This window comes from Aureobasidium namibiae, assembly GCF_000721765.1.
Source record: "Aureobasidium namibiae CBS 147.97 unplaced genomic scaffold scaffold_30, whole genome shotgun sequence".
Classification (NCBI taxonomy): Eukaryota; Fungi; Ascomycota; class Dothideomycetes; order Dothideales; family Saccotheciaceae; genus Aureobasidium; species Aureobasidium namibiae.
The window spans coordinates 16197-29221 of NW_013581179.1; the positions used below are offsets into that span (position 1 = coordinate 16197).

At 50.1% G+C, this 13025-nt stretch overlaps 4 protein-coding genes across 4 annotated transcripts; 2 read left to right on the forward strand and 2 right to left on the reverse strand.

The window, feature by feature from the left end:
* Window positions 1-1321: 1321 nt before the first annotated feature.
* M436DRAFT_76964 (uncharacterized protein) lies at window positions 1322-2536 on the forward strand (the record flags this gene model as incomplete). The annotated part of the gene is made up of 1 exon (XM_013567090.1): window positions 1322-2536. The coding sequence occupies one exon, from the start codon at window positions 1322-1324 to the stop codon at window positions 2534-2536; it is 1215 nt and encodes a 404-aa protein (XP_013422544.1).
* Window positions 2537-4334: 1798 nt separating this feature from the next.
* On the reverse strand, window positions 4335-5279 carry M436DRAFT_76965 (uncharacterized protein; the record flags this gene model as incomplete). Its single annotated transcript, XM_013567091.1, has 1 exon — window positions 4335-5279. One exon carries the CDS (start codon window positions 5277-5279, stop codon window positions 4335-4337), a length of 945 nt encoding a protein of 314 aa, XP_013422545.1.
* A 2553-nt stretch (window positions 5280-7832) lies between these two features.
* M436DRAFT_58570 (uncharacterized protein) lies at window positions 7833-8834 on the forward strand (the record flags this gene model as incomplete). The annotated part of the gene is made up of 4 exons (XM_013567056.1): window positions 7833-7997; window positions 8060-8101; window positions 8162-8415; window positions 8468-8834. The coding sequence occupies 4 exons, from the start codon at window positions 7833-7835 to the stop codon at window positions 8832-8834; spliced, it is 828 nt and encodes a 275-aa protein (XP_013422510.1).
* Window positions 8835-10834: 2000 nt separating this feature from the next.
* On the reverse strand, window positions 10835-11632 carry M436DRAFT_86462 (family 12 glycosyl hydrolase; the record flags this gene model as incomplete). Its single annotated transcript, XM_013567092.1, has 2 exons — window positions 10835-11354; window positions 11415-11632. 2 exons carry the CDS (start codon window positions 11630-11632, stop codon window positions 10835-10837), a joined length of 738 nt encoding a protein of 245 aa, XP_013422546.1.
* Window positions 11633-13025: the final 1393 nt, after the last annotated feature.

Consider the following 13025-nt stretch of genomic DNA (forward strand, 5'->3'; position numbering starts at 1 on the left):
AAAGCAGGCTTCGAAGTCGAGAACTTCGGTGATTTGTTGCGGTGATTGCAATCACATGTTTGTTCGAGTCGCCGGATGACTGAAAAGGATAGCTGCGAGATTGGCTAGCTGCCTCTGCCTCTGACGATTTTAGATGAAGGTCCCCGATGTGCATGCATGCCAAGAGGGGAGTTTCACTGCCGACTCCCCTCGGCATGACCTTCCGGTCCCCACGCTCGAGTATCTTGCATGATTGCATCTCTGCTGTCTCCCACAACTCGAACAATCTCACCCTTCGAAACAAAACTGTGTCGCTTTCGGTTTCGCTCCACGAAACCATTCCCGAACAACTCTGTGTGTACCTCACCATACAAAGGAGCGATGCAATTTATAGAAGCGGGAGAAGAAGTAAGCATCCAATACGCACTGCCCCATGGTTGTACATACCACGCACAGTGCGACATGCCAACATCGATACTTCCTTCTACTGTAATAACTCTAAGCCATGCTGTGAGTCTTGTATTCCGGGATGCTCATGACGGACAAGGGTGGGCAGAATTCTCGATGGCGCCTTTGATCCTTCACTCAGCCCTCAATGTATGCACAGCAGCACGGCCCCCTGATGCGCATGTGCATATCCCGTATGCCACAACCTGAGGAAGCCATCCGATACCATGGAGTGGTCACTCTATCTTTGCTTATCAATTTGCGTGGTGGACTTGCCCATCGCAAGCTATTGGACAGACCAATTGTTCTACCCGCCTTCCCATGCCAATCCCGTCGCCGTGGGGACTGTTCTCTGTAGACCGGTCAGCGGATCGACAGTACCCTGCTTTGATGGATTATTTGCAGCTCGTCCCCACGAAGTCGTTCTGGCAGCAGAGGTAGGTGCTGTGCCGCAACCAAATCCCCGATGTGGACGGCGTTCTGTTTTGCGAAAAAGGCAGCCACTTGTCAGAACATTGCAGGTAGGATGGTTGGTCTGGTCTGATTGGTCGTCACTGCCCCCATTCGCTGCTATAAACACGCTCTTGCTATATATGCTCCTGCCAGCCACATCGACTACCCTGTTTTCTCCTTGACCTCTCATTCAAATCTACATAATCAATTTGATGTCCTACCTGAAAACTATTCACTTCACAGCTGTCTCTGTTGGCTTCCAGCTTGACGCTTCCGATCTTAGATTTTTACCACCACGCTAGCTGGCAGATAATTCATACACAGACACAACGACCTTCAGGCTTCGAGATTTTGTACTTGAACGTATTCCCTTCCTCCGCCCAGGCTACCAATCACAATATATGGAATTAGGAAGATGAACCCCATCGTACAGTCTGACTTCATGGACATTGGTACCGAAGATTTGTACTACTCTGGCTTTGTTGTTGACAAGCCCACCGACGCTCCCTCGATGCAAGACTCGGCATACTCTTCTCCCCGACCGTCCTCGTCATGGCTCTTTCCAGAGAACATGAGCGACAGTTGCAGCGGCACGTGGTCTTCTCCTACTCCAAGTATCGCCTATTCTCCTTCTCCCCGGCCAGACTTTCGTCACCACTACCCTACGTGGTCGCAAGCAAATGCAGGATACTGTATGCAACCATTCACATCACTGAACCAAGTTCAATGTCAACCCGATGTGTCGGCATACTATCAACAAGAGTCTACCTCTCCACCGTACTATCATGATCAGTACCCCCAATTCCGATTGTCCGAGGAACAGGCATTCGACACTCGTGGGGTCGGAGAATGGACAGCAGCCGAACACGCGCAGGTTCACCCCGAACTGATCCTGGAGGCACCATCAGCTCCTTCCTCAACGATCACGCCTACGATTGTCTCCACCAACAGCTCCCCTGAGCGACATGGCTGTCCTCCCGTCAAGCAAGAGGAACCGATAAAGCACTTCCATACATGTCCCAGGTCCTCACCCAGGAAGGAACAAGTCAATAAAGTCAAGACAGCATACCCTTGTCCTTTCCTTCCTTACGGCTGTCCAGCATCCTTCTCCTCCAAGAACGAATGGAAGCGCCACCTCAACACCCAACACCTTTCTCTCAGTACATACCGCTGTGACCTCTGCGTCCCCAAGCCCAGTTCCTCTTCCTCACCACAACAGACCAACGACTTCAATCGCAAAGACTTGTTCATCCAACATCTACGCCGTATGCACTGCAAAACTTCCTCCGAGTATACGTCAACAATCTCCAGCGCCAAGACAGCAAGATACGACTGCATCGTCATACCTGATACACCCGCACAACTGGCCAAACAAGCTGATCGCTGCTATATCCCTCCACCTGCTCCTCCTACATCTACGCAATGCATCTTTTGCTGTTCCACTTTCTCTGGCTCACAAGCTTGGATCTTGCGTACAGAACACATTTCTCGCCATCTCGAGAGACTGCGCCGTGATGGACAAGAAGTGCCTAAAGTGCAGAAATGGAGAAGAGATATGGATGTGGAAAGATGGTGTCTGGTGAGTGGTGTTTTGATGCTCTACCGAGGGAGAGACGGTACTGGGAGACTGAGAGTCAAGAGTGGAAAGAGAGTATGATTAGCTTTCCAACTTGTTGGCGGGTTTACTAGACACGATCTAGCTGTACTTGTTTATATGGCGTTGATATAGACGACTCTCATGATTTGCACGAATAGATACCCCATTCTCTGTTTTCCATTTCTAGTCTTGGTCAGCCAACGAAGGGACACCCATTTTCCACAGCATACCGACAGGATAGTACAAGTAGTCGTCATCCCCCGAGAGCATCATATCACACACAACACTTCGAAACATGATCTCTCGCAGCTGCATGGCAAAAGTTACCATCTTTCTTTAGCACAACGCTGCCCAGTAATTCTTCGCATCCTGACTAGGCCTTGATACAACCAGTTGAAAAGGCGCCGGTATTCATACGTTCAAGCTTTGTAGTAGAATTTGTTGCTGAGGAATGACCTTTGTCTCCCCTACAGTTGCCAAAACATCTTTTCATCTTAGCAAGACTGGAGGGATATCAAGATCGCGGCCTTCGTGCATAAGTGAGGTCACAACTTACACGACAAAGGTCGAGGACTTTGGAGCTGCGATAGGAGTGTTTATCAACACTGATATTTTTTTTTTGATGTGTTGCGTCTTGAGATCTGGTGGTATTTGCCTGCGCTCCTTTTTTTTCGCACTGTTGTTCGGATGGAGTTGAGTGTGAATAGATCTCCAGGGGAGCAGGATGCAAGACAATGCTCGAGCTTCACCGCCCGGCTCATTGACTATAGAGTGTCTTTCCTAACAACTGTCATGGTCCGAGCAGCCCATTGCGCTTCCATAGGTATTATCCGATGTGTAGGAGAAGAACACTATCTGTCCAACAGCTGACAGACACGGTTTCGATCATTCCAATAGCCTTTGGAGTCAGAGGGCAGATCGTCGTCTGTGAACCCGAGCTGAGAGCATGGCAGATGAAGTGTATCCAGAAGGAACAAGCTTCAACGACTGGCGATCAATAGGTTATGTGCAACAGTGGTAAGGTTCTGCCTCTGCTTGGCAGTACGTAGCGGATGGTCGGTGAAGCAGAGCACGGATACCTTGTGGGAGGAGCATGGAGTAAAGTATCAGCACAAGGATGGATCTCATCTGTGGTATCAGCAGCAGGAATTGCGTAAAGAAGCAGGCTGTAGAATTAGCAAACTGCCAGTCCATCCTTTGAAGATAAAATCCAGGTAGTACCGAGGACACATAGGTGAGCAAGGACGTAAGGATTGTGAAAGATGCAAGCGACTGACGTTCTCTCCGAGGAAGCTTGCTGACTGCACGTCCTCATTTTATGCGTCTGTAATGGCGATCTTGGCAAAGTACTCCAAACTCATGGTCCATGCAGCATCTCCTTAAAAACCACGAGCTTGTTCCCCTGTCCCGGGAGCTTGTCAGCTTTGATCTCCTGTGATGGTTCGCAAAGCCCAGCTGAACAAAATGCATCGTGGACGGGAACGCTTACGGCGCGGACCGCGACCACATCCATGGCTTGTGTTGCCGACAACGACGACATGGGGACAGTTGATCAAAAGCAGAGATTAACCGAAAGTTTGAAGATTGGAGATAGGCAGATTGACTTGCTAGGAAAAAATAGAAATCTATGACATCAAAACTCTTATATGAACGCAACTGGGGGTATTCGAAGAAAAGAAGAAAAGAAGGCGAGAAAAATAGAGAAAAAAACAAAGAAATGACGCCGCCGCCAACCCATAATCTAAAACCGTCTATAAATGAGCTCTGCGCTAGAATGGAAACAAAGAGAAATCAGGAAGAAAGAGATACGAAAGGATGAGGAAGATTTCGTTGCATGAACGCTGCATTCAACAAGTGATCAACACTCGAGAGGCAGCTTCTCCACAGGAGCCACGGAAGACGATTTAAGGAAGTAGGGCGCGAGCATCTCGTTTGATGCCCAGCCGTTCACAAGCGTCGAGAGAGCTTCTTCTCTGGCAGTATCAACACCCTTGAGTGTGCTGCTGCGGAAACCACCAGCACGGTAGAGAGCCTTGTAGAGAGCAGTACCAAAGAGACGCCCAGGCACACCAGAAGCAAGCTCGGAAACAATGCCAAGAACGAACAACCAAAGAGCAGAGAAGGGCTTCTTGAAGATCAGATGATAGCCGTCATCGCCCCAGGTTTCACCGAACGAGTCGGTCTCGCTGTCGTAGACTGGGGGTAATGGCTCAGCAGCGTGTACAGCGGTGCGCACAACCACCACCCAGAAGAGCGCGATCTTGGAAATGTCGATCGCGGCCACTGGTGCGAATCTATCAAAGGCCCACATGCCGAGTAATGAGTAAGCAGCATTGAAGACGGCGGTTCCAACGCCAAGTCTGAAGTCTCCGAAAGAGAAGGCTTGCATGCCCAAAGCGATGTTTGTCAATGCCAGACCAGATAACCCAAACGTGATTCTGATGATGTATAGCCATAGAAGCTGTTCGCAGAAGAGACACACCATATGACCATATCTGTTGAGCTTGTTCGTATGCCAAAGCTCAAACACAACCAACTGAAAATCGAAAGAGGATTTTCCGAGGTTGTTCTTGAGATGGAAAGTGTAGGGGAACGATTGGTTGACAGCGATCCACTTAGTCTCCAAGTAGCAGAGGATGAAGAAGCAAATCAGGATGGCGAAAAGAGCGTCGATCGCTAAGGAGTGAATCGTGATCCAGTCAAGTGTCGATCCGGCAAGAACAGCAGCCAGAGTAGGAGATGTGAGGTAGACTACCGCAGAGCCCACTGCGGTGCCCAAGAGAGAGGTGAGAAGGATAGGCATCTTTGCAAGGAGAACGAATGTGCTCAAACTCAAAAAGGATGATCTCTGGGTAACCTCTTGAGCACCAACGTCCTTCCCAGCTCATTATATACAACCCTACATCCTCGGTTTCGAAGGTTCGACTCCTGGGCAAAGAGTCAAGAGCACGACGTAGCCGGATAGTGTACCGTGGATGCATCATCATGGAGCGATCCATCCGGACGATACGGCAACCTAGATCTTGTTCGCATGGGACAGTTTCTGCAGTGGCGCAGGGATGATGGTATACCGAGAGAGCCTGCGAGATGGTGTACGAATAGCCCTTGGCCAGGGCGTGCCGTGCATGAGTAGCTCCGTTGCATGCATGAAAGGCGTGAAGTTTCAAGGTGAGGTTACAGCCGTTGGCTTGGATTGCGGCTTAGCGTTCCCTCATCGTAAGGAGTCGTGATGGTCCGGACCAATGAGAACTGACACTCATCACCATATTTTGTTATGCTCCGAGTAATTTCCAGCAATCGCACCGCATGATCAGGTGTTTGAAGGTTCTGAACATCCGTGATGTGATAAGATATCAACGCGAAGCCAGCAAATTGCGCTTAGGGTTCGTCGACTGAGTGATGCTTGAGTACCAGAATAACGTCATAGTGCTTTGAAGTCGAGGTCTACCACACCAAATCTTGGTCGCGTTGCGCGTCTGGCATAGCACCTACCTACCAGAGAACATCTTGCGACCAAGGTTCAGAATGACTCGAGACGAGAGTGGATACGAGCTTATCCAGCCATGGGTCAGTATACAAGACCGATCTTCGCTAGGGGATAGGGATAGTTCTGGAGCGGACCTGCAGTGCCAGAGCTTTGTTTACCACGAGCTTGCGAGTAGCCGGTTGCGAAGAGGCTGGCAACAACCTTATGCAGGGAAGAAGAACCGTGCGCCAGGCGCTATTCGGGTAGCGACCATCGACTTGGTTTGTGCCTGACTCTCCTCAGGCAGCGAGCCTGGCGAGAGAGAAGATTTCATCGCAACCAAGAGCAAGCGGACACGCAAAAAAAGGCTTGTTGCAAGCAGCAGCAAGCGAGACTTCCTTAAACACTCAGCGCAAGTCCATTGTCGCAGAGTGATTCACAATATTGCGACGGGTTCGTAAGGTGTCAACGTTTGCCTCAAGCGCTTGGACCCGGGAGCCACAGTCGTCGTTTACAAGCCGACCTCCAAAAGGGGCGCTCGCAGAGAAAACCGCTCCTGAACGAGCATGTTCTGGGTCTCCCTCGTGGGCGCAATCAAATGAACCGACATGGCGTGCGGCCGTTGACAACGAGATCACACTGCCGACCGAGACGCGCATCGCACCAGTCACCCACATCAGCGGAACTCGACAAGGAAGAGTCTTGCAAGTTGCTTCTTTTGCGAACAAAGAACGATGACTCCAGCGGCGTTCTTCGTTAATGAAAATCGATCATCGATCAGCACCAAGATGCCTTGATATGAGCAGACGTTGTCGATACGGACCAAGTGATAGTCTGGACACGCACGGACACAGTCGGATCGGCTCCTTCCATCGGGACAGCTTGGCACTCAACTTCCCTTCCTGTTGCTCTTTGGAGGCCTGCACTTCGAGACCCAAGACTTGTTCATCGCCGTTTTCTTCGAATTTTCTAGTCCATGACAAGCGGTCGAAGGATTCTTCCACCACATGGTGTACTCAGTACCTGGGCGCCTCTCTCGTGGTTCGCATGCTGACCGACACGGCACTCGTCGTGACATTCTGCAAGAATACACGAGAAATGTCTCTACCTCATCAAGGCCCGCTCGAGCCTGAGGCCTGCACGCGAGGTCACTATTGTTTGAGATGACGGACGGCCGTACGCTTTTGCGAGACATTTGATAAAGCAAGACCCACACGCAAACACTTTTCTGACTGCATTGCCGCGCCCGTTCCTACAATCGACAACCCTGACATGGGTTCTTCCCACCATCAATCCATTTACTTTTGGTGAGAGAAATCTAATCCTGCGCCTCGAGTGTCGCTTCGACTAGTTGTCTTGACCGTTTGATCTTGCCCTGGGCGTTCTATCAGCGGACGCGCAAAAGACGGCATCCCGCCCAATACAACCGTTGGACTGTTCAGAATGCCGAGCAAATCATCGTGACAGCAGTCCTGGACAGTGAAGGCCACCCGTCAGTCGCCAACAGGCGTTCTGACCGAGACAAAACTGGCCCGGAAAGTCGTTATATTGCTGAGAGCTAAGTGCTCGATCTGCTTAAAGAGGCATGGCAGCGAAAATCCACGTTATACGTACACGCTTTGGCTCGTGGCTACGCACCTACTACTGAGACAGCTCCAGGTTTCGATACACCTTAAAAGTCAAGGCGACCAAGTATAATAAACTCCCTGCCTGCATTTCTCGTGCAGTAGCTCCCTCTAGGTTTCCGACGCGCGACGCGACTTTTTGGCACTACTCGGGACAACTACACCACCACCCAGCCTCCTTCTGCAGTGCACAGACGTACCGCATCACTGGATCTTGGAATCTTACGGCCGTGTACCCTGTGGATCTGGTGTCTCTTCATCCTCCATGGACCGGGGCGGCCTCTCGGATCGAGCCAAAGGCTACATCCTTGGCAATGACCTTCTGATGGGTTTTGCATTCGTTGTGGTAGTGGCTCGGTATTACTGTCGGATGCGTATGGGAGCCAAGCGAGGCCTATGGTGGGATGACTTGTTCATACTACTAGCATTCGTACGTGGACCATGTTCAATGCTTGAGACATCTTGACCTTTGGCTTACCATGGTAAATCTAGATGTTTGCAGTAGGATTTGGCGCAGTTGTGAATGTGGCAATGGTATGACAATCCGCTAGCGATGACCGTGACCACGCACAAGTCCGCTAACACGAATATCAGGGACATTATGGATGGGATCGACATATCTGGAACATCCCTCTGGATGTACTATCGACGTCCGTCAAAGCATATTTGGCCGCGAAGATACTGTTCATCGTGAGCGGAACGTGCGTGCGAATGGCACTATTGCTGTTCTACCTATGGCTCATCAAAGACGTGGCCGAGAAGGGCCTCAGAAGGATCATCTATGTTGTGATGGGCCTGAATGCTGCTCTGTGTCTGGTTGCCGTGTTGGTCTCCATTTTTCGATGCCGGTATGTCCGAGTCAGTTTCACTTCCTATGAGCATGGCATTGACAGTTTGCAGACCTATACATGCGGCTTGGACGACTATCGGAGATAATTCGCAGTGCTTCAGCGAAGGTGTTTCCATCACCACAATCGGAGCATTGCTGACTGTGATGGACTTTGTCGTCAACATTCTACCACTGCCTATCGTCGCTCGCTTGAATGTCGTGTTCAGGCAGAGGCTGGCAGCAACGGTGCTACTTTCCCTGGGTACAATCGCGACAGCTGCTGGCATTGTTCGAGAGGTATATGTTTACCGCGCCTTCCTCGGAACCAAGGACTCGACTTGGGGAGCACTACCTTTGTGGATTTGTGCAGATGTCGAGATTTATGTTGGCCTGGTAAGTCTCAAATCCACCAGGTCTTACCTTGTAGTACAACACTAACCCAGACACGTAGTTATGCGCCTGCGTTCCGTCGCTGCGCCCCCTATGGACAGCAATAACCTCCTGGTTCTCGACCAAGAAAGCCCGTATCATACCTTCGAATAACTCATCCCGCCGGGGTGACTGTATTCCACCTTCCATGTCCTGGGACGAGTTTGACAAAGACGTCATATTCGACGGCACCTCTTCTTTCCACTCTGCATCCAGGATGTTCAACGGCAAGAAAAAGAGTCACACAACAAGCGTCGCCACAATTGTAAGGAAGCCGATCTCCCTAGCCGACTCTTTTTGCCCTTTGACCAGCAACAACTCCGACTGGGAAACAGTTGCATTGAGAGATTTAGAAAGTGGCAGGCCCAAGGAGGTTCATGTCAGGGCTTCCCTGAGGCACCAGTTACAATCTTTCTGACCAGCTTCATCTCTTTGTTTCCTGCATTTTCTTTAGCGGATTCTTTTCTCTGTGCATATATTCTCTCTTCTTTTCCTTCTCAAGGCATTTTTGCTCTCTGATACCCCTTCTTGCAACGATATGCTAGATCTTTCTGTCAGCTTGATGCCATCAACATCCAGCAAGCAATGTAATAACAGCCACAGTGCTCTCTTCTTCTCATCTTTGCATTCCGGTCGTTCTGGCCATGTCGTGTCATGTCAGTGGATGTCTGTCAGATAATTTGCACTGGCATTCTGGCCAGCCTGGACGCACCTAGTATACCACACAAGCAAGTCCAGCCAGTGCAGATGCGCACGCCTGCAGCATAGAACTGATGTGGCAAACCCAGAACCCTTCCTATCCGACTTTCCATCGTTGAGTTTGAAACGCAATAGATGGTACGATGAGACGTTTTGTCCACACAACGGTTTATACTGGCCTCGATGTAGTTTAATCTATATCGGGGTGAAATTCGGGGAGACCTCTTCAACCTCCACATCCCATCATGCGCCTTCTTCTTAGGGCATAGCAACAAAGATAGGTGTCGTCGAAGGATAATGCTCTTCTGAATGGTACGTCGTGTTGTGATGACCAGACATGTCTTCTGTAATCGACTGTTACACCGAGAGTAGAGCAAATTCCTTTACAACAGCTTATTTCCGCCGTCGGAGTGAGTCACATCATACACTGCACGTCGTCGTCACCAAGCCATGCTTTCCACATTTCCATACCGTTGCACGACCTTGCAGTACCCCGTGACCCTACGTCAATCCAGATTTTCAACGTCTCGGGCTCTCCGGTTCTCTGATATTTCCAGTGGGACGCCCATGTCAACGGTCTTTTTTTTCGGCCTGAGGCTCTTGGTGGGAAGTCCTCCTGTTCTCTTGCTTGAGCTTTTTGACGTGGCATGTCGCGGGTTTCTTTCCACTAGCAGGATTCTGCACGGGAAGTATGAGTAGTGTTACCGACTCCTGGAACAAGGAGGTCTTGATCACCACACAGTTGATCCGGGTGTCTATGGTTAGTGCTGCATTCGATTCTTCGGTTTGTTATCTCGTACACCGAATGGTATGACGAGAATATCTTGATTTCTACAGTGACATGCAGATTGCGTGTCTCTGTCAACTCCATCCTGTTATTTCAACTTGTGATATGTCGGGGAGGAAATGTTCAGAAGCACTTTCGCAAGACTCGTTCTAGACCTGCGGCCAGATTACACACGAAAAAGGAACATTTGATCTTCGTGCATGTGATTTGACATAAGAGCACAACAGATGAATCATAACCTTTCTCATCTCTTACCGCTCACAAGAGGCCGAGTAAGTAGACCCATCACAATCGCGTATGTTCCAAGTCCTACAATGGAGATCTAGGCATCAGGAAAGGGAGGCGACAGGTGAATGGTTGTCTCAGTATACATATTTGCATTTTGGCAACCGCATCTGATAGTTAACGTACTTGAGGTTCGAAAAATGAAACAGTCGCCCTCGACGAATGCTCCTGCGCGTATCCCGACAGCTGAGTCGGCAGCCAGCCATCAAGACCACTCCACAGCTCAAGCTCCAATGCTTCACTTGTAAGCAGGAACCAAGCTGTAGGAAGAAGTAAGCTTAGCGTTAGAGCCGGTGAAAGGCTCGGTTCCAGCACCAACAGAAATCAAGTACTGGCTATCCTTGAATCCCTGACTCTTGATCAAGTACGCAAAGAAATCCATCAAATCACCACTGAAACTAGCAACATTGTTTCCGTTGGGCGTGAACGAGTACACCTCGTTAACACCATTGCTGCCATACCACAACTTCCAGCTGTGGCCAGCAACAGTAACGGTAGCAATGGGTTTGCCCGTTGCGGAGATGGGACCTGCGCCACCGAGCGCGGCCAGCCAGACCATGATTTCGAATTCATTCTTGCCGCCTGCGGTGGAGGAGGTGAAGATGTCGTAGGCGACGTCGGCGACGACGTTGCTGCCGGATTGCACCCAGGTCCATTTTGTGGCCAGGGACTTGATTTTGGAGATTTGGACGGGGTTGGTCTTTGTGACGACGTTGGCGTAGGATTTTACTTGGCTGGAGCCGCCGGCCCATGACCAGCTGTGGGTGTTGTTAGTTGTTGCTGTCTTTGTAGGAGTTGAGGGTTGAGGGAACACTCACGTGGTCCACCAGTTGAGGGTGCTTCCGCTCAGGCTGTTGATGTCGGAGCATTGGGAGCCAGTGTAGCCGGAGATGCCCCACAGGTCTTGGTACAGAGTGTAGGCACCGGTGACCTTGCTGTCCCATTGACCGCACTGTTGAGCGCGCTTCTCAATAGTGGCAGTGGGGGCGGCCGAGGCAACGCCCAACATGACGGCAGCAGCAGTGATGAACTTCATATTGCCGGGAGAGAAAAGTATACGAGCGTCAAGGAGAGTCTGAGTTGTAAAGAGAGGATGGTATACAAAGACAGCACCAGTCTGGCTTTGGTTCGGATTGAAGAGAAGGTAGGCGATGCAGTATGTGGGACAAAACCAAAACTTGGGCCTTGCTTATATATGGACAGACTCACCTTCTCCTCAAAGACGGACAAAACGGAAGAGACAATCCATGCTAAGCGTAAAAGCGTGCTTCCAGCCGACAGCCTACAGGGCATTGCGTTTCAAAAACCACGTCTAGAGCCCTACAATAGCAAAGCCCTATCACAGCCCTGCCAGCGAGTGAAGGATAAATTAACAAGAGGAGGTTTCGTCGAAGAAGCTTTTGACCCGTGGCTTGTTTCATCTGCAGCAGGCTAACAAGGGTTCCCCGGCGATTCTTTTGCGACGAATGACATGTACTCGTGGCGTGGACAACCAACGACTTCCAAGCGAAGTGACAGCATCTTGATCATCGCGATTTGTGGAAGTTCTTTGATGAAAGGACTAGTCGTCTGGAAGAAATGATATAGAGAAGAGGGGGTGGAATGAAGATCGCACATTTGAAAGCTTGGAAGTTCGGGGCTTCGGGTAAACACTTTGTCAAACTTTCTGGCCAAAATGATCAACGCTTTGATCTCCCGCGACTGTTGTATAGTGGTTGTCAAGCGACTCTGTTCGTATTGCTTTCTGCTTATTTTTGTGGTTGATAAAATTGCGCTTTGTTGTTACTAGAGACCTTGCCCTGCTTGTCGCATCATTCAGAGAACTCATCAAGGAGACTCTCTATTGCCTGTAGATTGGCGAGAAGGCTTGCTTGGGTCCACCAGGTGTCAACGTCCCTGTATTGCAGATCACTCGCGTTCGCCAATATAGGCTTCCTAGTCCTATGCGACTAGATGCATTTGTATGAATACTAAAAGCTACGTACTTTGGCCATTTTCCCGTCCAGACAATGCTCTGGCAGCTGTGCAAGTGCGAATAGTGTTCGCCGGTTTATCCGAATCGTGCTGGCTGCGATACCCAAAACGATATGGAAGAGTTGCCTTGTCCTGTTGTGAGATGTCCTACCTTCTCATGCTCGGAACAACCTCCCAATAGGTCTCTGTACAAGCGCGAGACGTTGTGAACGAGCATTAAAGCTACGCGAGGGATGCCTCGCCCTAAGCAGTCGACGCACTAGTCCAACAGAAGAATCCGATGTGCGTGGAGCTCCGGCATTCAACTTGCTTTCGATAGATCATTTGGGATTGTTCCTCTGTCCAAGCTCTTTCCCTATATGATGTCTGCGTGTCATAGTGTTAACATGTCGACTGAAGCTATACCACCGTTCAGGATCCTGAACTTTGCGACAGAAGGATGCCGCGGCCATTCG